The 27,373-nt window shown below is 50.0% G+C and overlaps 2 protein-coding genes across 3 annotated transcripts; one reads left to right on the plus strand and one right to left on the minus strand.

Moving 5' to 3' along the window:
- Nucleotides 1–5,846: 5,846 nt before the first annotated feature.
- On the minus strand, nt 5,847–9,885 carry C17H17orf50 (chromosome 17 C17orf50 homolog). The gene is made up of 3 exons (XM_074974954.1): nt 9,518–9,885; nt 6,777–6,937; nt 5,847–5,980 (listed from the first exon to the last, which is right to left on the minus strand). The coding sequence occupies exons 1-3, from the start codon at nt 9,766–9,768 to the stop codon at nt 5,847–5,849; spliced, it is 546 nt and encodes a 181-aa protein (XP_074831055.1). The 5' UTR covers nt 9,769–9,885.
- A 1,133-nt stretch (nt 9,886–11,018) lies between these two features.
- On the plus strand, nt 11,019–26,157 carry GAS2L2 (growth arrest specific 2 like 2). Of its 2 annotated transcripts, XM_074974753.1 has the most exons (7): nt 11,019–11,049; nt 13,912–14,288; nt 16,832–17,070; nt 17,887–17,994; nt 19,909–20,005; nt 20,961–21,261; nt 22,238–26,157. In XM_074974753.1, the coding sequence occupies exons 2-7, from the start codon at nt 13,931–13,933 to the stop codon at nt 24,258–24,260; spliced, it is 3,126 nt and encodes a 1,041-aa protein (XP_074830854.1). In that variant the 5' UTR covers nt 11,019–11,049; nt 13,912–13,930; the 3' UTR covers nt 24,261–26,157. The 2 variants fall into 2 exon arrangements, with proteins under 2 accessions (XP_074830854.1, XP_074830853.1); XM_074974752.1 differs by lacking the exon at nt 11,019–11,049 and having other exon boundaries at nt 13,843–14,288.
- The last annotated feature ends 1,216 nt before the right edge of the window (nt 26,158–27,373 follow it).

Raw genomic sequence — 27,373 nt, forward strand, 5'->3', positions numbered from 1 at the left:
TTTATATGTATAGTTGGGATTATGTTTTCCAATGTGCATTACTTTGCATTTGTCAATATTGAATTTCATCTGCCATTTTGTTACCCAGTCTTGTGAGATCCTTTTGTAGCTCTTTGCAGTCTGCCTGGGACTTAACTATCTTGAGTAGTTTTGTATCATCTGCAAATTTTGCCACCTCACTGTTTACCCCCTTTTCCAGATCATTTATGAATATGTCTATAGGACTGGGCCCAGTACAGACCAGACTGCTTTCTGGGAAGGCATCCCATGGTGCAATGTTCTGCGGTCAGGCTCTGTGCATTCTGGGATTGTTCGCATGGTAGCACACTGTCTGCAGCTGTGCACATCCTTACTTGTAAAATCATATCAAGAACAAACATTGTGGAATGTCCAAAACGGTTGCTGAGAAATGAAGGGATTTCTGAGCTTCAGTGGGGAGTAGGGAGGGGTCTAATTCAGAACATGTGGCTCTGATGAAGGCGGGTTTTCAGGCCGTTTTCCCCATTTTTCCACTCTGTCACTCACAATAACTCCCTGGAGCTTAAAATGGAAGTCTCGTCCCGAGCTGAAATATTGTTTCTCCATTGCATGTAATGATTTTTTATTGTATGGTTATGCAAGAGTGCTGGGCCGCACACACTGGTTTGTTATCCTAGGGTTGCTCAGAAGCGCTGGGCTACATGCGGACTGGTTTGTGGTTCTTGGAGTGCAGGCAGCACATGCTGGTTTGTTATTGTAGGGCTACGCAAAAGCAGTGGGCTCCATGCACTGGTTTGTTATTGCAGGGCTGCTCAGGAGCGCTGGGCTACATGCACTGGTTTGTTATCGTAGGGTTGATCCTGAGCAATAAGTGAATCACATGAGCTGAATCAAAGTGGGGAAGCAGAAATGGAAGGAGGAGGATTCTCCAATGAAGTCCAAGAAGTAGCAGGGAAAATAAAAGGAACGGCTTCCCCTGACCTCCCTTCTGGGATAGGACAGAAGAAATATACACAGGGCACCTGCTAATTAGCACTGCCCCAGTTGTCTATGCTGAGATCCTCCCAACTTAGCTCCTTGGGCTGGATGGAGCTCACACTTCATGTAATACGGCAAGCTCCAAGCCACCAGGCAGCCCTGTCTCAGAGCCCATTTTACAATGGGTCTTTTCTCCTCCGTGACCTTGCTTCTCCGAGTATGTCAGGCACGCAGCATTCCTGAGCCTGCAGGAATATTTGAGATTCTTCGGCCACTCGGACCTCCTTCCCCCATGTGGTGTTGGCTAGCAGAGTACAATTCTGTGTCAAGTCACAAACTCCTTGCACACTCGTTCTTGGGGGTGGGGGCAGGGTTACACTGATGCAGCCAAAACATGTGAAGCTAAATCTATGGCCCACAAAATGTCCATTATATGTATGGAGGTTTTGAGCATATGATCCAAACTAGACACTGTAATCCTGCAAGCTTTGTTACAGGGCAGGAGAGCAGGTGTCTGGGGAACTATTCATGTTCTCGTGTTGCCAGCGTTCACAATTAATGGTGTTCTTCTTAAACCCTCAGCTCCTGGAGGCAGGTCTTTAGAGAAGAAATGAAAAGAAATTAAGTTTCTAGTCCTTGTGATTGCAGAGAAAATCTTAAAGACATGAAGCAAGCGCATCCTAGAGAGGCTCAAACACCAGAAGGCAAACAAAAAGAACCCAATATTTATTATTAAAAAAACCTCACGATTTTCATGCCAATCTCATGAATTCTTTTGGACCCGATCCATTATTTTTCATATGCTTGGGTTTGGCAGTGCTGCATTCCCACCGAGCCCAGATTGCAAAACCAGTATTTGGTTCTCAGCCTAGTACTAACGTGTCTTCAGATTAAGTCCCTAACTTAAATGGCTGGCTTCATGCTATCTAGCCATCTGCTGCCAGCTCTGGAGCTCATCTCTCAGCCAGAAACCTAGCTTTGTGGCATCCAAGCACCTAATAGCTAGACCTGGAGTTCTTCCAGCAAATGGATGAGCTTCCAGACACCTGCTATGCTAATATCCCTGGAACTCATCTGCTCACCTGGGACCAGATCCATGGCATCAGGATACCTACAGGCAGGCAGGGTGATTCTATTCCAACCAGGGAGCTGAAGGCATTTCAGCCTGCTAGGCAACTAGAAAAATATACGAGCAAATATAGAAGGTCAGAAGTTGCCTGTTTATAAATCTCTTTCCTGCCCTTCTAGCACGGGTTGCGGTTGTGTGGGAACAAAGAGATATGATGAGCACCTCGCAGCTCTTTCAGTGTTGCAAGACCCAAGACCATTGAAACAAGCAGGGCTTGAAAAATCCACCCCATCCAAGGCAAAAAATTCCTTGGAGTGCGGTGATCTTCGGAACATTGTTTCTAGCTGGAAGCAGAACCCCGTTGAAGGGAATGAAACAGTCCTGAAGCAGGTCAATTCATGCTGCCACCACTGACGAGGACTGGGGAGAGGGGGAGCTGGAAATGGTTGGTAGAGGAGCACAGACCCACTAGCACCTGTGCGGCAGACAGGAGGTTCTGCAGGGCGAGTGGTGGAAAAGACAGAGTACGCGCCTCCTTCCTTCCGCCGGTCAGTGGGATTGGAGGGGTGGCTTCAGATTAATGAGCACTTCATTGACTGCGCTTTGGGAGCGTCCCCCTGAGATCAGAGGGCCACGCGCTTAGGAGGAATGTCACCAAGCATGAGTGAGGACAGCGTTTGGTGACGGCAGAGGATAGAGGAGAAAAGCAAGTAGAGTAGCTGTGAATCGGGCACCATAGGAGACAGCCTGACGAGGACTGGGGAGAGGAGGAGCTGGAAACGGCTGGTAGATGAATCGGGAGCCATCTGCCACAGGAGACAGCCTGGTCCCATCAGACCAGTGCATGTGGCTGGTCCAGAGACAAGCACTTACAGTAGCATTTTGTCTTCTGTGGTTGAGAATTGTCTATTCAGCTGTGAGATCTGCAATAACCAGAGCCTGCCATTCTCCCGACAGGGACGATGGGTGCATCTACACCAGCAAATGTATAAATCCCAGGGCTGCAACATGGCTATAACACAGCTTGGTCCTTTGCACATAAGGAGATCATGGCACCGTCATGTTTTAACACATGACCCCAGAAAAGGTCCGTAGTCTAGAGTTAAGTAGTTTTCACTCCGTGCATCTGAAGAAGTGGGTTTTTTTTTACCCATGAAAGCTTACGCCCAAATAAATCTGTTAGTCTTTAAGGTGCCACCGGACTCCTCCTTGTTCTAGTTTTAGGCATCTAATTTACAGCCTATCCGCACAGCTGCTGGACCTTGGCTATCAACAATTCCCCCTGCTAGCACGGGCCAAAGAGTGCTGCACAGAGAGAAAAACTCAGCTTGTCTCTTTCTGATTAGAGACCTCAGTTTTTCTTGTGCCTTCGTCAGCCAGAACCCAAGTGCCCCCCCTCTGGGCTTCCTAGTGGCGCTTCACCTGCTATCCAATTAGCACCCCTTAAACTGCACCCCTATTCTCAGATCACTGCTCTGCGGCTTTTAACTCGCTACTGCATCTACATGAAAGCAACTGAGTCCTAGGGAGGGTGAAGACCACCTTGAGGAACAAAAATTCAGAACTCCAGGTAGCAGAGAAAAGCATGGGAGAATCTCTCTCACACACACACGCTCATACACACAATGTGACCACAATTTCCTTGGGCTGAAATTGACCCCTTTGCAGAGGGCCAATGTAACCCACCGGTCAGTGTGTGTGTCTTGCCCAGTCCACAGACGACACGGGTCCTCCAGCCCCAGGTACAGAGCCTGGCTCTCTAGCTCGCGCTGGAGCAGCTCATGGTTTTTGCTCTGGAGTTGAGCTGGTGGGGAATTTTTTGACAAAATGTTTTTCCTCAGGAATTGCTGATGGCGGGAAAGGGTCAGTTTCCAAGAAGCTCCTGGCTCAAGCCAGTGTTGGAAAACAAAGGTTTGAAATTGTCAAACTGTCCTGTTGTAATGGTTTTGAAATGCAAAGTTTTGGTTTCCCAGTTTGAAACAATTTTTGGTTTGGCAATTTCAGCTCATTGTAGTGGGGGTGGGGGAGGAAGGTCGAAACGAAATGAAACGTTTCAAAATGATTGAAGTGAAATATTTCAATTGACCCAAACTGATTTCTGCCCCCAAGATTTTAAGGTCATAAAAATTTTGAAGATTTTTGACTTTTTTGTCTCCATGAGGGATGGGAAAAAACGTTCAAATCTCAAATTTTTTTGCAGGATGAGAAAACTATTCTGGGGTCCCTGGTTCAATCCCCGAGCACCTGGCGAAATAGCATCTGTCACAACAAGCACCAGGGTTATGCACCACCCTATTTTGTGGGCTGGACTGGAATTTAAGGGGTGTGTAGGCCTTCTACACTGGTGAATTTCAGCCTCCCTGACCAGCTGATGAGTGGCTCTAATGAACCATAGAAGATTAGGGTTGGAAGGGACCTCAGGAGGTCATCTAGTCCAACCCCCTGCTCAAAGCAGGACCAATCCCCAATTTTTGCCCCAGATCCCTAAATGGCCCCCTCAAGGAGTGAACTCACAACCCTGGGTTTAGCAGGCCAATGCTCAAACCACGGAGCTATCCCTCCCCACTCTGCTCTCCAAGTCAGGGTGTCTCTACGCTTAGGATTTTCTGAAATCTTCCCCCAGTGATCTGTCAGCAGTGCGGTGCTACCTGTGTTATCAGCCGTGGCTGAGCTATTCCACGCCAGCCACTGGTGTCAGCTAAGTCTGGTACACGAGCAGCCAACCCAGGCTGGTGCTCCCATCACTGCTAGCACTGGGAGAGGTTGCATCAGCGCTAGACTAATGGTGGGAGAATTTCAGACGCTCCCCAGCACACACGTGACCCATGCTGATGGCCGGTCAGTGGAAACGGGACTGATGGGGGGAATTATCGGTGAGTGGCGGTTGAAGGGGTGCCAGTCACAGAAAACCCTGGGGCTAGATCCAAAGTCCACTGCAGCCAATGGAAAGACGCTTGTTTGGATCCAAAGCCCTTCTCCACTCCCAGCATTGACTGTACAGCATGTATGTATCTCCATCCACTGCCAAATGCCTTCCTCCACCAACAGACTCTACCCTAGCCTCTTGCACCCCGTTACTCTTCGTTGCAGACCTTTTTATCTCCCTGAATAATCCCTCGGCATCCTTGGGATTTTTTTTCCATGCTCCACATCCAGGGACTGTCTCTGTCTCCGGTTGGAAAGTGCCTGTCACCTTTTTGGGTGGCTAATGCAATCTGTATTATACTCTTATTATTATATGTAGCATTCAGATGCCAGCGGGGAAGAGGAGGAGGTGGAGGTATTGGTCTGAGGTGTATAAGAAACCCCCTGCATTGCTTTTCTCTTCCATGGGGTGGGGCTGGCAAGGGGAGAGCTGGTTGGAAAATGTTTGGGTTTGCTGGGAGGGTTTTTGGGTGGAAATTTTTGACTTTTTGTCAAAAAACCCCAAAGCCCCAAACTGAAAAATGTCTCAATTTTTGGCAACCAAACCCCACAAAATTTTGGCTGAAAATGCTGCCAACCAAACTGGGTTTTTTTGTTTGTTTTGGCCAAAACCTGTTGAAATTAAAAAAAAGTAAATAAATAAATAAATTTGTTGTTTGGTCCCAAATGTTCAGATTTTTGCATTTGCAGTGACACACCGAATTGGTTTGAGTAAAACCAGATGCTTTCTGCAGACATTTTTGTTTAATGGAAACACCCCATTTTCCATCGAGAAAACGTTCCAATGGCTAATTTTCAACCAGTCCTACGGGAAAGGCTCTTGTGTGCTGCGGAAGACCACTGAGCGCACGGGCCAGGTAGACACGTCGTCAGGCAGGCAGCCCCTCACCTTCTTTTAGGAGCAAGAATGCAGATGCAAGATGTCTGCGGTGTCAGGCGATTTATGGGGGAATAAAGGAGAATTATTACAGTTGCTCTCCATTTCTTCATCTTCTGTTCCCCCTAGAGCGACAGCCAGGTTGATGGAATCTGGAATAAGGGACGATCACACGTTATGATGGGGGGGGTTGACAGCCTGAATGATGAATGCTGGAACTTTCAGTCTCCTCTCCGTGTTTAATTGTCAGTGGTCTAGCGGCCTCTCTTTCCCCATCTCCTTTTGCTGCTGCTCTTGACGCTGCTCCCTGCCGCAGGGCAGGTGCCAACCCCCAGCCAGCTGCACCAGCTTGGGAATCTACTGTGGCCCTAACCCTGTGCAATGTTGGCATCAGCGGTGCGTCCTCAGTGCTGATGTTTCGCCACACGCAGGCTGAACTTCCAGCCAGCATTGGAGCTGGAGAGGTGGCTAGCGAGGGCGTTACCGTTTGAGGGATGCCATGATTCTGGGAAGAGCTCTGCCGTGAGAGAAAGCCAGCTGGCTGGAAGAGCCCAGGACTCTGGGAGCAGTGTGGGCTGCAGGAAGAGACGGGCGGGTTCGGAGGCAAGGAGACCCCAGAGAAGGGTGTGCAATGCACACTGAGTTTCTCAGGCACTGCACGTGGAGGCTGGCTTGGGTTCCACTCCTTAGCAAGAGGAAGGGGAGAATGGGGGCAAAGGGACGGGAAGTGACTGATGTAGGGAAGGGGGAGGGCAAGAGAGGGGGATCTACTTTGAGATGGGGGTAAAGGGGAAGCACACGGATCCTCTGCGTAAGGCCCTGACATACCTAGGGCTAGCCCGGTGCCATGCCTGCAGCACGAGGCAGGTTGGAGCCCATGCACCCGGTATGCCTAGCAGTGCTTCACAACTGTCAAATCCCAGCCCATCAGCTCTTTGTTCAACCCACCTGCGCTCAGAATGGGGCTGATGAAGCCCAAGCGCCTGCCCTCTGGCTCCTCCTTGCCATGGCCCAGGATGCAGTGCTCTATGAACCTCGGGTTGTAGTGCAGCACCTCACACTTCCTGCAGAACAGGATCTCGCACTCGGAGCATGTGTTGCCGGGGGGCCTCTTCTTGTCCAGCCGGCAACAGATGGGCTCCTGCGGAGATCTCTTCCTAGGAGGGAAAAGGGAGATGAGAGGAAGTCCTCATGGCTTCTGCTGTGCGGCTAGTCTCTCTCCCCAGCCCTGCAGGATGACACTGATTGTAGCAACAGGTGTGGCAAGTTTAAGAGATGTCCATTTCAAGGTGATGAAATGACACATGTTTTTAAATGGCTGGCTAGTTTTCAGATGACTAATAACATTCGTTATGCAAGCTAAGAAAATAAAACATTAAACCTCCTTCAGGGGTGACAGCTGCTGACCTGCAAGACAAAGGAAGAAATGTTGCCTTTGGACAGCATGGTACAATTGATCAGACGATCACCTTCCTTGAAGCATCCGGTAGTGGACACTTGGGGACAGGACACTAGATTAGGTGGAGATAGATCAAGGGTCTAATCAATCCAGGAGGAAACCAGAGCTATCTGGGACAGGGGTCTGGCAAGTCTCACGTTCCTAGGTTAGGTTTCTGAACCCACATTTTGACCTGCTTGCTAAATTCTTACCCTCTGATCCAAGCTCCTGCTCTGATGTTAAGATACGGATGCCTTCAGAACAAGCCTCACCAGCTTTTTTAGGAAGCAAGGGCGAGCCTTGCACTGCCCAATAGCTAACCCGGTCTGCTGATGAAGGAATGCCACTGATATGCTGGGAAGGAAATCCTCCCCTGCCTTCCTCCTCAGGAAGAATACTGGCCTGAAGGGGCATAGGAGTAAAGTGGGAGACAAACTAGGGGACTGGATGTGGTACATAGATTCAAAGGCCAGAAGGGGCCAGTGTGATCATCTAGTCTGCCCTCCTGTATGACACAGGCCAGAGAACTGCCCCTAAATAATTCCTAGAGCAGAGCTTTTAGAAAACCAGCCCATCTCGTTTTAAAATTTGTCAGTGATGGAGAATCCACCAGGAGGACCCTTGTTAAATTGTTCCAGTGGTTAATTACCCTCACAGTTATTGCCAGTCTGAATTTGTCTAGCTTCAACTTCCAGCCATGTTAGACCTTTCTCTGCTAGATTGGGGGTCCTGCTTTGAGCAGGGGGTTGGAGTAGATGACCTCCTGAGGTCCCTTCCAACCCTGATATTCTATGATTCTATGAAGAGCCCATTATTAAATTATCTGTTCCCCATGTAGCTACTAATAGACTGGAATCAAGTCACCCCTTAACTTTCTCTTTGCTATGGTAAATAGATTGAGCTCTTTGAGTCTATCACTGTAAGGAATGTTTGCTAATCCTTTAATCATTCTCATGGCTCTTCTCTGAACCATCTCCAATTTATCAGCATCCTTCCTGAATTGTGGACACCAGAAATGGACACACTATTCAGGCAGCGATTGCACCAGTGCCGGTCTGGAATCCATCTCAGACTTGGCTTTCTGAGCACTGATTCTTTCTGCTGACATTTTGGGAGGCAGAAATGAAGCAGCAGATTCCAGAGGAGATGCACAGATGGTGCTCTCACATGGAGACTTTTCTTTTGTTCTTTCTTGATTTGTTGTTTCCTTTAATATAACTAATTTAGGCTGAAAGTATAGTGTTGCTCTTTATATCTGTTACACACACAACACTGGCAGGCTGTAGGGATCAGTACTGAAGTAACTGGAGGTTGCCTGTTTCATCTCTAGGTCACCATTTTCAATCCAGTCCATGTTAGCAGTGATTGAAAGTCATCACCCATGTGAAGGTTGTGATATGGTCTGAATGGAACGAGTTATCGCCAGTCTCAGGCCCACTTGTAGTGGGTAAGTGTCCATAACACGAAAACTCTCACCACGGTATTCCAAAGTCACAGTTCGACAACATTTTTCTGCCAAAAATTTCTCTGTCAAAAAATGCAGACTTGGGATGACTGAAACATTCTATGACTTTGGGTTAAATTTGTCAAATTGTTTCAGTTAAAAACAGAAAAGAAAAAAGGGGGAAAAATTCCCCCCAAATCAAAACATTTTATTTTGACATTTTTTGCATTAGAACAGTTAGATTTTTTTAATGCAAAATGTCTTTTTAAAAACATTTCACTGCAATTTTATATTTAACAAGTTTTTTTTAAAAAAGCCCCAGGGTTGCCCCGCAACAAACTGGTTTCCAGTGGTTTGGTTCAGCCACTGAACTGAAAAATTGTTTCTTTGCCCAGCTCTAGTTCATCCCCAGGGCTTTGCACAGCTCTAGTTCATCCCTAGCATTTTAGAGACCTGGCATTGATAATGATCCGTCTCAGCGGATGGAGCAGGTCATGCAAACAGTCCCTCTGGAGCAGCCTGGCCACAACTGATGGCCCAGTGTGCGGGACGCTTCCACTGGTGCTGTGCATGAGCTGGGAACAGAGGACTTCAGCCTCCAGGGAATTTAGAAAATGGTGGCAGGTTGGAGTGATCCTCTGGCCTCACTAGAGGACTTGGAGGGACACCTCCCAAGCTGTCATGCCATTGTAGTAACATCTCCCCTACTGTAGGTTTGAGGCACACCAGCACTGCTGCCGGCTCCCCTCTTTTCCCCCAGGTGGGTTGCCCTCTGCAGAGCACGGCCTGCTCCCAGATTCCCAGTGCCGGTACCTGTCTGCCACCGTGGTCAACCCGGAGAAGATAGAGAATGGCGAGAGCCAGCTCCAGAACCAGTTCTCCTCTGCTTTGTTCAGCTCTTGGACCTGCTCTGTGTTGGATGTCTGAGGAGAAAGGGGGGTGTAGGAGACTATGTTCTCTTCCTCTGTGTCCTCTTCTACCACTTCCAGCTCTTCGGCCTCCTCCTCTGCCATCTCCTTCTCTTCCTCCTCCTCCTCTTCTTTGCTCCACCAAGACATGGGAAGCTATCGAAATGCTGGGGGAGGGGCAAACAGCAGCATAAAATGAAGTTGGGGCTAAGGCCCCAGTATGTTTATATCCTCTACCTGCTGCTAGGACCAGTGACCCTGCTGATCAGCCAGGGCCCTTTCTTGCCTGACTCATGTGATGGTCATTCTCTGGGTTGACCATGTGGCCGAAGGCTTCTGGGCACTTATGTGAAACCACAGAACAAAACTGCCTTTTGTCTTATGGCCCTCACCCCATAGCACGAGGGGTGCTTCGGCTGGCGGTTGCTGGATCCAGATGCCTTGGCATTGGGCATTGCCAGTGAGAGGCCCCCAGCTCTGGACTCAGTTATCTGGTCCCACAGTCTGTGGGGCTCATCTCATCTCTCAAGCTATAACCAGCTGTAGTAGGCCATAGTTAATGGTGGGTGTGGTTTGGGGAGGGGACCTGTTGTGTCTATAAGCTCTGAAGTAAAATCCTTGCAATGCACTCTAAGCCATTGAACAAACTAAGGAAGCGACCACGTTGGAGGAGTTTGTCACTGGCTGAATGGTCTTTGCATAATGTTATATGGTATTGCCCAGCACCAGGGAGGGTGCAACAAATCACATTAACACATACGTGCGTGCCGCCAAAATCCAGCCACGCGCCACCTCTGCTGCTCGAGCCGTGTGGGTCTGGACTTGGCGGGTCTTATCAGGGCTCCGCCCCCCTTGCGAGTGAGTGGCATGCCAATCCCAGGAGCACTGCCTGGAGATGGCCAATCAACGCATGGAGCAATGAGTGATCAAACCAGGGCCTGGAGTCGCCCCCTTCCTGCCAGCAGGGGATGGGAAAGGGGACCACAGGAGTTCGCCCTTCTCTCCAAGCACATGGCAATGCCACGCTCCCAGAGGGAGCACTGAATGCCGGCATGGTGCAAAATCATTTCTTGCAGCATTTGCCTTGTGTCAATGCAGCTAGAGCGCCAGTAACTATGAGACGCCCCAGAGAAAGCCCAGTACAGTTCAGTGTTTGAAACCAAACTCCTGCTGGAACCACCGCTGAGCCTGGGGACAGCGCAATGGAGCGCCCTGCATACTGCCATCACTGCCAGTGGGCAGGTCCAAGAGGAACGGAGCGTGGGATTGTATGAGGCTTTCAGGGGATCAGCCGCAGTGATCCAGGAGGTGCCTTTCAGTCCTGAGTTCCTATGAAATCCATCATGGCTGGAGCCGAGGCAGCCCGTGCTTCTGCTGGGTCTGTCCCTCTGATCTCTCTGGCATCAAGCGGCCCGTGGAGTCCTTGCTAAGGTAATACACTCCCCGGGGAATATAAAATCTTTTGTCCCAATATTGGGCAGGGTTAGGAGATTAGACAGAGTCTGTTGCTGGGTTTTAAACAAGGTAGAGAAAGACCTGCCTGCCCTCCTTGTCTGGGCCCTTGTCGTATTACACCAGGGTGATGGAGTGGGAGAAGGGACCTCGAGAGGTCACCTAGTCTAGCCCCCCATGCTGAGGCAGGATTCAATATCACAAGCCCCCAGCTGCCCACCTGCTCACTCAGCTTTAACATTTTAAATTCCTCCTGAAGATTACATTTCAAGGGATTTCAGGAGAAAGCCTCTTAGCTGAGTCTCACCTGCTGAGGCCTCACTGCCACTCGCTGCAAAGCCACTCTCAGCTCCCCAGCCGCCAGCTGCTGGCCCGCGGCTCATTGTGACACCTTGGGGGTTCTCCAGGCAGGTTCTACACACATGCCAGTGGAAGGGAGTGACCTGGTGGGTCACCCCAGGCTGTGTCATTGGGCATGAGGGCCCAGCTTTGCAGCAGGTCTAACCCTAAAGGCCCCGTTTTCTTTTGAAACCAGCGAGAGTGGATTTCAGTGGGAGCAGTAGGCCAAGAATATCTGTCCATCCACTCATGCATACTCCCAGCTCTCTTTGCCCTTGCTGGGGTCTGTTCTACCTCCCACAGCTCCCACTGAAGAACCTCTCCTTGATATACTCTCCAACCCTATAGCAGCCTCCTCACCCCTCCTCTGGATCTGTGACCCCCCTTGTAATGTGACCACGTCTTTCTTCGGGCCCCAGTCAGGGAAATGTGGTTCGTTTACGGGGAAAGGCCCCATCAGTATATCTGCATCTTCTCCTCGGCTCTTCTCTCTGAACGTTCACTGACACACGAGCTCCACAGGAGGGTGGGGTAGCGCTGGCCCCACGTGTTTTGTTACTGCCCAGCAGCCATCCATGTAAACCTCCAGAGAGGTGCCCGGTTTCATCCAGGCGCTTAGGAGATCGTTGGTGCAGGGACCAGGCTGGTGCAGCGAATGACTTGGGCTGCCACGTTTGGAGGCATTAGGTGTGGCAAGACGTGGTGACATGGCTACGCTGACAGCGCGGCCTCACTCTGGGCCCAGAGCTCGGTTTCTTCATCGGGAGATGCCCCATCAGCTCCCGATGAGCGGAGGCGACACTGTGGGGCTGTGATGCAGGTGCTGCGACCACATGGCGTGGCACCGTGGTGTGATTGTTCTGTCCTGGAAAACCGACACCAAAATGTGGTCGCCCTCCTGATCGCGCCCAAGCTCCAGTTGGCGTGTGATACCATAGACTGTTACACAGGCCGGATGAGCCCGGGCCCTGCAGTGCCTGGCTTCAAAAGGGCCAGATCCTCAGCTGGTGTGAATGGACACAGCTCTATTGAGTCCAGTGCAGGTGTTTTGAGTTACACCCCAGCTGACGATCTGGCATTCTGGTTTTCAATTGAGGCAGAGGGCCAAATTTTAACCTCAGTTGTGGCTATCCGCTTTGACTAACTTCAGCAGGGCTGCGTGGGTGGAGTGGGATTTGGCCTGGTGTGTTTAGCATTTTGAGCAGGAGACTGGGACTCCTGGGGGGTCTGTCACTGACTCACTGTATGACCTTGACCAAGCCGCATTGGCCTGCTAAACCTAGGGTTGTGAGTTCAATCCTTGAGGGGGCCATTGTGGGATCTGGGGCAAAAATTGGGGATTGGTCCTGCTTTGAGCAGGGGGTTGGACTAGATGACCTCCTGAGGTCCCTTCCAACCCTGGTATTCTATGCTTCTATGCTTCTATGCTTCCCTGTGCCTCAGTTTGCCAATCTGTAAAATGGGACAGACCTACAGTACTGCACAGAGAGGGCCGTGGGGGAGGAGGAACTGAGGATCAGTTCATTAATGGTTGTAAAGTGCTTTGAGATCCTCAGAGGAAACATGCCGTAGAGTCATATGATATTTCTAAACAACCGCCCCCAAACCAGTGCTCCAGACCCAAATGCTCCCAAACTTTGGGGGAGTTCAGAGTTGTTTTAAAATCTCCTGGTTTGGGACGATTGTTGCTTTAAAAAAAAAAAAAAAGGAGTGAGGCCCATTGGTTGGGAAAGCAGGAGCCTAAGGGGTTAACGGGGAGTGTTTGTAGCAAGTCTGTGTCACCAAGGAGAAGAGAACAGCACTTGGGGAAGGAAACAAAACACTGGGCTGTCCAGGAGGGGTGATTTCCCGTTTAAATCGACTCCAGCTCCAAGCAACTGCTCGGGGGAAGGAGACAGGCTTCTGACATTCCCAAGGGGGTGAAGGGCAGGCAGCAGGAGCTCTGGGTGAAGGAGAAACGCCCCAGCTCCTTGTCGAAGAAAGAGGGAGAGCCTTCCGGGGGAAAGGTCAGTTCCCAGCCTAGGAATGTGTGTCCCCTCGCAATGGGGCACGGCTGCAGGCAGGTTCCTCCAGGGGGATGGGGTAGCAAGGGCTCTGGGCCGTGGGCACAGGAATGAGGCGTGAGGACAGCACCTTCCAGTGGAGGGCTCGGAGGAGCCGAGCATCTGCGTGTGGGGTGGATGGAGGAACTTGCTCTCCCTGCAGGAAAGCAATTGTGATGGCTAGGGGATCTTACCCATGACTAGGGGACCAAGTGAGCTGTGCCACCAGTGAACTTGCCGCTCCTCAGGAGGGGAGAAATATTGCAACTTTTTCAGCCTAGATCTGCAGTTTGGCAAGTCATGGCGATGGGGGGTCCGGGGACAGGCCCATGAGAACCCACTCTGGGGGCAGAGAGGTGGAAACTCACCATACCTGGGTAAGTCTGGAACCAAACCAAGGGGTTGATGGTTCAGTGTCCCACATGGAAGTCTTTGACGCCCCTTCTCTGTCTCCCTTTAGCCCCGTGTCTCATGGCAAGATGGCTGGGATTCAGGGGGCCACGGTGCAGAGCATCCGGCCCTACAAGTCCAGTGAGCAGTATCTCTACGCCATGAAGGAGGACCTGGCCGAGTGGCTCAAGGAACTCTATGACTTGGACGTCAACGTTGGGTCCCTCCTGGAGGTGCTGGAGACAGGCTCCATGCTGTGCTACCATGCCAACAACATCACCCATGTGGCCAGAGAGTTCTCCCGCGACTATCCGGGCCTGGCCCACAAGCTCCAGCTGCCCAGATACGGGGTGACCTGTAATGACTCTGCCCAGCCAGGGACCTTCCAGGCCAGGGATAACGTGTCTAACTTCATCCAGTGGTGCAGGAAGGAGATGGATATTAAAGGTAAAGGGGATTCTGATCTTTTCCTCCAGTTTCTTTCCATTATTTTCTTTTCTGTTTATTTCTAACACCTTTTTCTGCCCCCTCACCCCATGGCAATTCTTTTTCTTCTCATTATTTATTTGTCTTGCGTTGGTGCCTAGGACCACAGTCATGCACCAGGACCCCATTGTGCTGGGCGCTGTACATTATTTATTAGGTGTATTATGGTAGCCTGTAGGAGCAACAGTCATGGACCAGACCCTAGATGCTAGATGCTGTACAAACACAGAACAAAAAGATGGCCCCTGCCCCCCAAAAAGCTGACAAACTAATATACTTCACTCTTTCTTAGCACCTTCTCTCTGAGGATCTCAAAGCACTTTGCAAACATTCAGTTAGCCCCGCCACCTCCATCTTTATCCTCCATTTATAGACAGGAGAAACTGGAGGGAAGCCGCTTGCTCAAGGTCACAAAGTGGCCCAGTTAGGGAGGCCCCAAGTGTCCTGATCCCATCCAGAGCCTTGATCACAAGCGCATTTTCCCTCCCTTCTCATTAAACTTAGCCCAAACTGAGATGCTGTCTGGGGATTGAGCGCTGAGATGAAGCATCTTAAGGAAGGGCGTGATGTCTAGTATCGTGTCCTAAGGCACTGGCCTAGATTCTGTTCCTGACTCTGCCACTGAGTAGCCACGTGAGCTCGGGCAATTCAGTTCATCCCTTTGGGCTTCACTTCCCCATCTGCAAAGGGGGCCAATATCCTTTGTTTCTCCCACCTTCTTGTGTGTCTTCTGTATTTCGCTTGTCAGCTCCTTGGGGCAGGGCTAGTCTCTCACTGTGTGTACGTGCAGCGCCCAGCGCAAAGGGGCCCCGCTCTCAGTTGGGGCCTCCAGGTGCTACCACAATACGAATAATGAATAACAATAACAACAACGCATTGGGAGTCAGAACACTTTCCCCGCCCCCTAAAAAAGGAATTGCAAATCTGATTTCAAGTTAGCACTGGCAACCCTACAATAACAACAAACTGCAGTAGGGACAGGAGTTGGCAAAGGGACATACGAGCGCTATGCGTCGGAGGTAGCTAGTAGATTGGATTGATTTGCATTGCCCCTTGAATATCTTCTTTCCAAAAGACACCCGAATCTTTGGCAGCCTGCGCTGAAGCCCCGTGCAACAGCAGCTGCGAATGTCGTTAACGCAGCACTGCCTTAACGCATTTCCGTATTTCCCCTCCGACTGGGGTTCAGTGCCGCGCTGGCAGCTAGGGTCGGGGAGGGGGGTGTGGGCTAACAGCGTGTGAATCTCTGCCTCGTTGACTGGCTGAGGTTGTGCCCACGTGGTTGTTTTAGTTCCTTGGTCAAAACTGGCGGCTGGCTGCGGAAGGGCTAATCCAGGCCTTGGTTCTCTCACACAGAACCCAGCCTCTGCTCCTCAGCTCCTTGAATAGCTTGAGCCGGGGGGAGCCCAGATTCTGTTTAACCCTTCCCCAGCCAAAGCAATGTCTGTGCTCACGGCCTCACTTTATCAAGACATTAGCATCCACTTCCAGAAAAGCGCTGGGCGTGCTCGTGATTCATAGATCCAGAGAGTTTAAGACCAGTAGGGACCATGAGATCACCTAGTCTGATCTCCTATATAACCCAGGCCAGAGAGCTTCCCCCAGTTACTCCTGTGTTGAGCCCAGTGATTTGTGTTTGCCTCAAGCATCTCTTCCAGAAAGGCCTTATTTGGAGAAGTCAAGAGATTGAGAATCCACCCCTTCCCTTCGGAGCTAGCTCCTACGGTTAATCACCCTCCCTATTAAAAATTGTGCTTTGTTTCTAACTTGAATTTGTCTGACTCTAACTACCAGCCATTGGCTTTTATTCTACTTTTCTCCCTTAGATGTAATTAAAGAGCCAGTATTGTCTCCCCACAAAGGTACCTATACACTGTGATCAAGTCACCTCTAGGTCTTCCTTTTGATACACTAAGCAGAATGAGCCCCTTCACTCTCCCACTGTAAGGTGGGTCTGAATGCCCACTTGCCTGGCATCTCATGAGCAGGATACCCCATATTTATACCTAAAGAATCCCTCATGTATGTTCATGCAAGGATACTGACACCTTGTCTGTACCTACACATTTGCTTGGTGTATCAAGGATTTTCCATGCAAGTACCCATTCAATTGGCCTATCAGGGCAGGACATATCCAATATGTGTCCCACCACTTACTGTACCCCCTTAGGCCTGAAGAGGTTAAACACTGAGGGTACATCTTCACCCATGTCTTCACAGTTGGCTCCCTGCAGAATGGTAATAGGTCAGGCTGGCTCTCACTCATATTGTCTCACCACACCAGGCCTTGCTTAGCTCTTCCTACATCAGACAGTCTCTGTTGCAGAGATCTGTGGCCACGCGATCAAATGCCCATCATAGCGTACATGCTGCATCCGTGGGACAATTCACCACCCCGGACACATCAGCGCTGCTGCTCTCACTGGCTCTGCCCTTGTCTCTCATTCCTTCTCTCCATCCTTCCTCTCCTTCTTCCCACGTTTCGCTCATTTGCTGTGCCTCAGAGGTGCTGATGTTTGAGACGGAGGACCTGGTGCTGAGGAAGAATGAGAAAAACTTTGTGCTGTGTCTGCTGGAGGTGTCCCGCCGGGCCTCTCGCTTCGGGATGAGTGCTCCCACCCTGATCCAAATGGAGGAGGAGATTGAGGAGGAGATCCGAGAGGAGATGGACCTCCCCCCTGAGGATACCCCACTTCCCAAGCCCCAGAGGAAGCCTTGTGACTTCAAGAACCTGGACCAGATGGTAAAGGGGTGGGGACACTGTAAGCCACTGGCAGGCACTGGGGGTCTGAGTTCCCTGATACTCATTATTCTGTCCAGGCGTGAACTTCAGGAGGACCTGACTGGGGGCCTGTCTCAATGTGGGGGGAGGTTCTCTGTTATATGCAATCTACTTTGGAACCTTTCAGGGAGGAAGGTGCTACCTGAATGTGAGAGATTCTTATTCTTGGCTCATGGGTATTTAAAGCCCAGCAGAGTTAGCAGGAGTTCTGCGCCACTGTTTCCAGCAGGCCAGACCTTCTGGTGGTTAGTGGCACTAACTGGGGTTAGAAGATAATAAGGATCAAATTACTGAACAAAATAGTGCAAAGGGAACTGATTTCTTCAATCGTTAGCTGGCCCCAGTTAGAAATCCGAAGGCCCAAATTAGCATGGCTTAAACTTCCTGGATCTTCACATCGAGCGCTACGTGATCCTGACCTGGATCTCGTTAGAGGTTCAAGAATGTTCAGCTAATTTCCTCCCCAACCCCTGTTGGGTTTTTTTATTTTTGTGATGGCTTCTGTGCTCCCAGTTTCCAAATACAGCCCGAGCCAGAAGCCTGGTTTTCAGGGCCCAAGCACAAGAAGGCAGCAGCAGAAATCTTTTCATGTGGGATTTCCAGTCTGTTTTTACAGGATCGAGTGGCTTTGATGAGATTTGGATAAGCCCTGGCACCCCGGTCTGTCTGACAGAGAATGGGCCTAAGGAGCCTGGCACCCCCTCCCCAAGCTATAATGTTATCCAGGGTGTTCAGGGATAGCACTTTCCTCCTATTGACCGTGAATGGACTCCACAGGTCCAACACCTGGTGAGCCGCTGCACGTGCCCAGTCCAGTTCTCCATGATCAAGGTGTCTGAAGGAAAATACCGCGTGGGCGATTCCAACACCCTTATTTTTGTCAGGGTAAGTCCAGGAGGGTGTGCTTTCCAGGTGCTGTTATGTTGGTCTGTGTGTTACCGGGAACGTCTAATCTAGGCTAGGGGTAGGAGGGGAACCTGCACTGCTGCTACCATCTGGGGCTGGGATGCTGTGTCCTGGGGGTGGGATTCACCAAACAGGGGCTCTTCACCTCTCGTTGTGCCTGGTCCCACTCCAGAAGATGGCATGTGTCGATATGGCAAGCAAGGCTGCCAGAGTCAGAGTAACCGAGTATCGTGACCGTTCGCAAGGCAGAGATTTTCATACTGTGCTGCGTTAGCACAGAGCAAAATGCATTCAGGCTGAATGGCAGTGAGGATTAGTGATGGGATCTGCATGTCTTCACCTTAAGTAGGATGGGACAGCTCAATGGGGACCCAACACTGAAGCCCTCTGATGTCACTTGGTGAAATGAGTCACTCCACTTCCTAGTGGGACAGGGGACCATGTCTCAAAACCCCACCACTCCAGCCGGCCTATTGGTTGGACTGACTGGGCAATGGAGCGTGCGTTCCCCTTTCTCCCTAGAAGTGCTCTCTCTGGGTGAGAAATGAATGGGGCTGCGGGAGGGAAGCTCCCCTTGGTGCTGCCAGGGCCATACCAGCTGTCCAGTGGATGAGTACGGGGCTCCAGCCTCCAGAGCTGTCAGTCTGGTGCCTTTCACCAGCGGGGCATTCACTGTGGGGGGAAACATGGGTAGGGTCGTCCCTCCCTCTCTCCATCCTCCTCTGTATTCTCTCCAGTTGGTTTCTTTCAGGTCTCTAGGCCCCTTCATTAACTTTCCTGGGTGATAGCCTTATCAGTGATTGCAGTGAAAGCCATGTGCCCTGCAGGTTATGGTTGCCTGGAGAGGACCCTCAGATTTTCTTCTCTTTATAGGGGTGGCCACCCAGATTAACCCTCAAACCCCTCTCCTGCCGTCAGAGATGCCATCATGGTCTGACCTGCATGTACATCTCTCAAGTAACTGAATAATCACTAGGTCCCCGAGGCATCCTGCTGGAGTAAGACATGGTGGTAGCAAGCTCTGTATTGTGTTGTGTGTGAGAACCTGCATATTTTCCGTGGCAGGAATCATAGGCAACTGCGCTCCTGGCTGCAGGTCCTCCACCCCTGCCGGTTCATCTGAGTGTATTCAAATCCTCTTTGGACTACATGGTTTTTTTACACATTGTCCACATGTACCTGGGTAAGAGCGGTTATTCATGTGTGCACACACCTATGCCACCATATGCATGGCTAGGTATGCATGCATAGGCAGGCATGTAAACCAAATGTGTGCATGTGTTTGCATGCGTGTATTGTAGTGTACAAGCTAAACGCCTGCTCCTGAGATGGGCTGAGCAATGAAGTCAGTGGAAGACTAGGATATTCTGCACCGATCAGGGTCAGTCCGTAGCGTTGGGATTTCCAGAAGGGCTCAGCACATTGAATACGCACTGGCTGTGCTGTATTAACACAACAGGTGCTGAGCTCTTTGGAAAATGTGGGGCTCCAAGCGTGGCAAAATCTAGCCCTGATCTCTTTGGAAAACCTGGCTGCACATCTGTTTGAGGATGTTATCTAGTAGCTGGCCCACAGAGAGTATGAGGTTCTCTTTTAATTCAAGGGGTAGAGGCTGTTTTGGAAGCCAAAGGTCCTGGGTTCTCTCCCCACCTATGGCCATGAAAACCACAATATGCTGTGGCACCTGGAATTATTATTATGCGCATCACATATACGTGTGCATGTAACCCTGTGTGCATCCCCAGTCATGTGCCTGTGAAATACTGTATACACCTCACTGGAAAAACACCAACAGGATGGCGATATCCATCTGTTGAGCTTTCACTCATTTCTAAGCTCAGGACGCTGCAGGCCCAGGTGAGCCCCCGTTCATGGGTGCTCTGTTTGTTCCAGATCCTCCGGAATCATGTGATGGTGCGGGTTGGAGGTGGCTGGGACACGCTGGAGCATTATCTGGATAAGCATGACCCCTGCCAGTGCACCTCGCTGTGTAAGTCTCCTTGCGCTGCTTCAGTTGGCAGATTCGATGCGTGCAGCCTTGGGGAGGTCTGCATGGGGGGTGACTCTTCTCCTTGGATGAGGTTAGAATCTGGTAGGTGTGTCCCCTTCGCTGTCATCAGGTCCTCAGTAGTAGAAGACTGTGTGGGTCACAGTGAAGGACAGCAAAGAAGCATAGACAGACCGGAGAAGCACATCCGATTTGAACAATTCCCTAGGCTCGCCCATGGCTACGGTGCTGGGTGGAAAGCAGCTCAGCCTTTATAAATCTCTGACAGGGTCACAGGAACTTTTTGGTAGGGGTCATTTCTTTCTGGGTTCTTGTAGCAAGAGGCAGGTGCCTCCTTACAGCATGGAGAAGGCTCCAGGGAAGCCGTTTGTCTCCCATAGTGCCACTAGAGGTCAGGCTAGCACTTCAGAAGGGAGAGAGACCTACAACACCCCAGTCCTGCCTAGGAGTGTGTGTAGGAATTGCCCTTTGGGACTATTGTATTTAGGGTTTTTTTGTTTGGGTATATTTCACAAGGTTTAAAATGCCTCAGGGAGCCAATTAGGGTGGCAGAATAATGTGAGATCTGCTCTCATTGCATTTCAGCATCTGGACGATAGAAATGTCGTAAGACAATGAGATCTTGCTTTATTCCAGCTGAGTAAATTATTCGTAGAGGTTAAAGACCCATGTGAAATTCCTAGGTGTGCCACAGGGCCAACTTTCCAATTCATCATGAGAATTCACAAGGGATTTTCACCATGAGGCTTGGAGTGGGCTGGCGTAAATTCTGGTCTACCCCAGTCTCCATGGCGAGTTAGAACATGCACACTTGAATCGGAAGTGGTTGGTACTATCTGGCACTGCTTAGGTCTGGCACACCAGTACAGCCCCCCCACAAGGTTAATCCACCGGAGTGTGGTGACCAGAGATACTGAGTCCCTGAATCTCTTCACAGCTCACAAGCAGGCTGTCAAGCTGACAAGCCCTCAAAGGCTGCAGGCAATTCAGGTGCAGCATGAGATCAAGGTCTGCCCGACACCCAGGACAGACAACCCAAAGAAGCCCCAGCCCACCCTAATCGTGAGCAGGTCCCAAAGCCCACTGCCCCCAGTGGAGTGGAGGACCTACACCCCCCAGAGCCTCAGCACCAGCCGGAAGCTTCGTTCATCTCCATCACCAGATAGCACCAGCAAGAAGGATTCCAGGCTCAGGCCCCTGCGGGAGCAGTCAGAACCCAGGAGGGTCCCTTCGGCCAGGTAATGAAAAGAAGTTTGCGAAAGGCCTTGGGCTTGGTTTCCCGGATGACTCCCATGGATGCTGTGCTGAGCAGTCGGTATAGTCACTGACACTGAAGAGCGGCTGGCATTGGACAAAGCTGGAAAATTACACAGTGAACGGTACATTTTACTGCTAGCCAGGCTTCCTTTGTGGTGCCTTCCAGGACTCCCAGTGCCCCCGTTGTTCCTGTTTGGTTCCCACCTCAAAGGACCTGTTTCAAGCTTGAGCATAGTTGGCCAAGGTCTTCTTCAGTGCCCATCAGGGTCATCTTGGAATCAGCTGGAGGGAGTCACTTAACTGCTATAGGGTTTCTGCTCAAGTGAGGCCCCAGGACTGGACTGAGGGTCATTGGCAGTGCTTGTGTGTGTTAGGGTCCAGGACTGGAACAACGGGGGGGACTGTAGGTCAGGACTGAGGGGCACTGGCAGAGCTGTAGGACAAGGCCCGGAACTAGAAGAGGTAGAGCTGTTTCCAGATGCAGGTAGATTATTGGCAATCTGTGTGATGTCCCTGTGTAGATTGGGTGGGTAGTATGTCAGGGTAGAGATGCACTGGCAGAGCTGTACTGGGGCGTCTGCCCTGCTAACTCTGACTTCAGGCAGCGCACTCAGCCCCTCGCTCTCAGCAGCAACAAAATGTAACTGTAGTAACATATGTAACCCAAAATGTAACCCATGCCTGTGTTTTTTAGTGGAGTAGATGACATTATGGGGCCCTGTCTTGCTGACTTTGAGCTTGTCAGCACCTCCCAGAGGTGGTGGCCTGCACTGGCCTTTGTGCCAGCTTGTGAGTGCATCACAAGACCAATGATTACAGCCCCTAACGAGGGATGTATACGCCCTCCCATTGCTTGTCAGCACAGAACCAGCGTCATGCCCAGAGCAACGCGGGTACCTACCTCCCTAGGGCTAGAGGCGACTGACACACCAATCTGATGCTTTGTCTCTGTTATAGGGCAACCGAGCGGTCTGCTACTCCTTCACGGAGGCAGCAGTTTGCCGAAGAAAGATCTGCTACCCAACAGACCTCCTCCACCCAGAGCCGGAGGGATAAGCTGTGTGTTTCTACGTCCTCCCTGACCTCACAACTGACTGGAAGCGAGGAGGATGGTTCTGGCGCCTCGGAAGCTCTCCCAGAGCCCCAGAGAGGGCGTCAGACTAGTAGAATCCCTGGGAAGAATCAGAAGGACCCAGCTAGGTTTGTGCAAGCCAGGTGTACAGAGTCCAGGCCCCAGATGACAGTGCCAAAAGACAGAACAGCTCAGCCGTCAAGGAGCACCCAGTATGGAGTCAAACCCTTTCCACAGGCTCACAAGCCTCAGGAATCAGGGGTCAAGAGCTTTCCTGGGATGGTCCGTTCCTGCAGCCCAATGAAACTTCTTCATCTCTCCTCACAACAGGATTCCAAGGGAGCTGCGCAGAGCCTCAACGCTGCACACGGCTGGGGGGATGCTGGGGTTGTGTTGCCATCCTCCCCAGTTAAACACATGGGCCAGACTCCAAAACAGGAAAGTAGCACTAAGATCCCAGTCAAAGCCGGCCCCACATTCAGCAGGCCCCCAACCCCTGTTCAGAGCCACCAGGGGGAGCCCCGCCTCCGAAATGGGTGGAAAGCCCCTGCCAGTGAAATAGCAAAAGCTCCAGCTCTCTCAAAGATCAAAGTCATGTCCAGGGCTGAGGAAGGCTCTCAGGGGCACAGACAATGCAGTGGGGTAGTCAAGCCAGAGACATTGTTGACCAACCTTCCCACAAGCCCAGAAGATAGACTCGGCCTGTCAGATCCAGCAGGGAAGGACAAGGATCCAAAGGCCAAACTGGGGCAGGAGGTAGAGCCAGGGAACACCAATAACAGCAGCAGCAGGAGTGGTGGCGATCCAATAGGCTGCTCAGAGGAGAGGGAACGCGTGTATACGCCTTTGCCCATCAACCTGGCCCAGGAGCAGGCGCTGTACAGGAGCCTAGAAGATGAGATCTTATCCAACATAAAGGTTCTAGAGGCTGATTCGGATGAAAGCCACCACCCTGAAGGGAACCAGCTGGGCGACTTCGCCCTGGACTGCAGCCTAGCGAGCGTCACCACAGCCAGTGATGTAAGTGGGCTCAGGTCCTCCACGCCCTCCCTGTCTTCCTTTACAAGTGCCAGGCAGACCTTGCCCTGTGGCGAGGGTGTGCCCCGGAGTGGTGTCTATGTGCCCAGCGGAGACGCAAAATGGCACCCGGCTGGATTCCGCTATGGTGATGTGATTGACGAACTCTCCCAGGGGCACAAGCCACTCCACCCAGTGGATGTGGAGAACTGGATCGCCAAGATCCCACCCAAGGGGGCTGTGAGGGTTTCCTCTCAGCCATGTTTGCCTCTGGTGAATGGAAACCAGGTGGAAAAGAAGCTTCTGGAGCCAGAAGGGGCTTTGTTCCAGGAGAATGTGTCCAATGAAACCAAAGGCAACCGGTCAAGGAGGCAGCCGCCTCACACAAGCCATGCAGGGTCTGCTGCAGTCAGTAGAAATAGCAAAGCTCCTCAGGCAGCCTTTGATGGCCCCAAGGCATCTATCAATTCTCCAGCCTCTGTGGGTGGCCTTGAAAAGTCCAAACTGCCTCAAGGTAAGCCCAAAAGGTCCCTGAAGAAGCCCGAACGGGTGCCATCCATCTACAAGCTAAAGCTACGCCCCAAAATCCGCCCACGCAGGGACAACAGACCTGAGAAACGGCCATCCAAAATCCCCACTCCAGTGACCTACCGACAGGCACAGAAAGTGGCCAGTGCCAAAGCCCAAGAGAAGGCCCATAGCTTAAAGCATCAGATCCGGCCAACTCAGGACAGCCTGGATAGTACAAGGCAGAACAGCACAGGAAATGCTGGGTCCGAGGAAGAGGCTTGGCTTTCAGAACACAGTGGCTCCCCACAATCTGGGAAGAAGACAATCCTAGCAGATACCAAAGTGTGGCTCACAGAAGAAGATGAGGAATCCTGGGTCTGATGTCTTGCCTGCTGGTGCCAATTTTGCCTCCAAGTTGTCAGTGTTTATAGCTCTACAGTGAGCCACATTCTCCTCCAGCCGCATTGGAGAAACGGGGTTAGAGAGGAGACTCTGGCCCAACAGATGAGAAGCCAGTGAACTGATGATGTTGGGGGTGAAGCTGAAGTTCTCCCAGGTTCTCAGCTGAGTGGCTCAAAAAAATAACCTGTTCATTTGGGCCAAAGAAATGCGACATTTATTTTGAAGGAAGAGAATCTAAGAGGCAGATTTTCAAAGAGGCCTCAACATGACCCTCAAAAACTGCAGGTACAATTTTGTGCTCTCTCCTGGTTTTTGGACATGCACTAACACCTCAAAGTGGCAAATTGAGTCTGCAATTTGGGATGAGGCATCTTTGAAAACTCGGTCCCAAGTCTGGAACTGAGAACAGAATTTAGAACAAAGGGCGAAAACTGATAACTAATAGTGTGGTACAATGGCTGCCACATTTTTTCTTTTCCAGCAGATGGAAATGTAAATATTTTTAGTGCAAAAGTACTATCAGCAGGGGGAGATGCCAGTGATATGTCTGATCATTTTCTCCTTGCCCCTGAGAGCCACACCAAATCCATTGTAATATTTTTCTTTGACAGATGTACTTCTAAATTCCCCTCTCAATTAATCTGGTGGATTTCCAGGGATGGTGTACTTGTGGAATTGGGAGGAGAATTTGGCCCATAAATTGCAAATACAGCGGCCAGTTTAGCCCATGCAGAGAGGAGAAAGAGCATGGTCTTGTTTTTAAAGCAGGACAACTGGGTTCAAATAATTAAATCCCTCTGTGTCTCAGTTTCCCCATCTGTAAAATGGGGCTAATAATGCTTACCTCTTAAGGCACTGAGAAACTTAGTGAATATTTGTAAAGCACTTTGAGATCCTCAGGTGAAAGGCACAAGAGGAAGGCAAAGTATTATTATTATTGTCTTAGATTCATGGATGACTCTTGTATTGATCCCAGTGGGAATCCCAAGTGCACTTGTAACGCAATATTGAGCCCTGCTTTTGAAAAGGTTCCCCCAAGATTGCTCTGCCTTTTATATGAAATGGGCAACATGCCAGCCTCATTCTGTTCACAAAATTCTCGTTGAATTCAAAGGGAGTTTTCTAAAACACTGGAAGTGGAATAGCACACGAATTGTGTCAAAGTCCCTAATCAGACCATTTCCCCCTTTTTCATGAAATTACCGGGGCCAAATACTCAGCTGATGTAAATTTGATTTACTTCAGCTCAGGATCTGGGCCACAGTTGCCTGCACGTATTTTAAGCTTGTCATTATTATTGTTAAACCAGTAGCCATCCATGCATTTGAAATAGGAAGTTACTTGAAACGACAAGAGCTGAAAGAAATACAATCATAGATTCAGATGGTGGGTTTGTTTTTAACCAACATGCTGGCGCTAGAGATGCCCTGTGATATCAGGAAAGAGCCCTATAGAGACCACCCACAGTGTCTTGATACCCATGAATGCTCTGTGTAATTTATGTGTGAAGTGTCTTTACTGTTATAACTCTTGGAAATAGTATTTGAGGTGACTATTAATAATGCTGCTTGTTCCAGTTATATAGCATATTCCTAAACCTTTGATCACTATACAATTCTCAGTGTTTGTGCAATAGAGACATTCCAAAAACTCGTCTGATTCAGTAACTCTTCTGTTTCAATGGGGATATGCAAAGACTGATCCATTGATAGCAACGATGCCTGTAACCCAGGGATGAAATAGCTTACTAGATGAACCCTTTGTTGCACTGTACACGGGAGAAATTGTTTCCAAAACAACCTGTTTTTCCTTTGGGTCATTAAAAATCCCTAACTTTGGACCTATGGCTAGGCTTTCCAAGAGAGGATTAAATAGGAAACCTGAGTTCATAAAGACAAGAATGCAAGAGTTTACAAGGTCTTTGTTAATTAGAGCTGGTGGGAATTTTCGCATTTTTGGAATGCTGATTTACAAAAATATGGAATTTTTTTGCAAAAAAATGTTCTGGATTTTTAAATTTCTGTTCATTAAAGGAGGCAGCAGGAAATAGGACAGTCAGGTCCAGGCAGTAGGACAAGTCAGGTCCAGATGTGGCCTTCTCCATATTTAAGATTGTGGACAGGAGGGTGGGGGGATCAGGAATGGCAAATGGGGTCAGGAATGTAAACTGGAGTAGTAGTAATAGGATGAAATTTAATAGTGAAAAGTCCAAGGTCATACATTTAGGGATTAATAACAAGAATTTTTATTATAAACTGGGGACGCATCACTTGGAAGTAACAGAGGAGGAGAAGGACCTCGGAGTATTGGTTGATCACAGGATGACTATGAGCCGCCAATGTGATATGGCCGTGAAAAAAGCTAATGCGGTCTTGGGATGCATCAGGCGAGGTATTTCCAGTAGAGATAAGGAGGTGTTAGTACCGTTATACAAGGCACCTGTGAGACCTCATCTGGAATATTGTGTGCAGGTCTGGTCTCCCATGTTTAAGAAGGATGAATTCAAACTGGAACAAGTACAGAGAAGGGCTACTAGGATGATCTGAGGAATGGAAAACCTGTCTTATGAAAGGAGACTCACTTTGTTTAGCCTAACCAAAAGAAGGCTGAGGGGAGATATGATTGCTCTCTATAAATATATCAGAGGGATAAATACCATGGAGGGAGAAGAATTATTTAAGCTCAGTACCAATGTGGACGCAAGAACAAATGGATATAAACCGGCTATCAGGAAGTTTAGACTTGAAATTAGATGAAGGTTTCTAACCATCAGAGGAGTTAAGTTCTGGAACAGCCTTCCAAGGGAAGCAGTAGAGGCAAAAGACATATCTGGCTTCAAGACTAAGCTTGATAAGTTTATGGAAGGGATGATATGATGGGATAGCCTAATTATGGCAATTACTTGATCTTCAACTATTAGCGGTAGATATGCCCAATGGCCTGTGATGGGATGTTAGATGAGGTGGGATCTGAGTTATTAAAGAGAATTCTTTCCTGGGTGTCTGGCTGGTGAGTCTTGCCCACGTGCTCAGAGTTTAGCTGATCGCCATATTTGGGGTCAGGAAGGAATTTTCCTCCAGGGCAGATTGGCA

Source organism: Natator depressus, chromosome 17, assembly GCF_965152275.1.
Source record: "Natator depressus isolate rNatDep1 chromosome 17, rNatDep2.hap1, whole genome shotgun sequence".
NCBI lineage: Eukaryota > Metazoa > Chordata > Testudines > Cheloniidae > Natator > Natator depressus.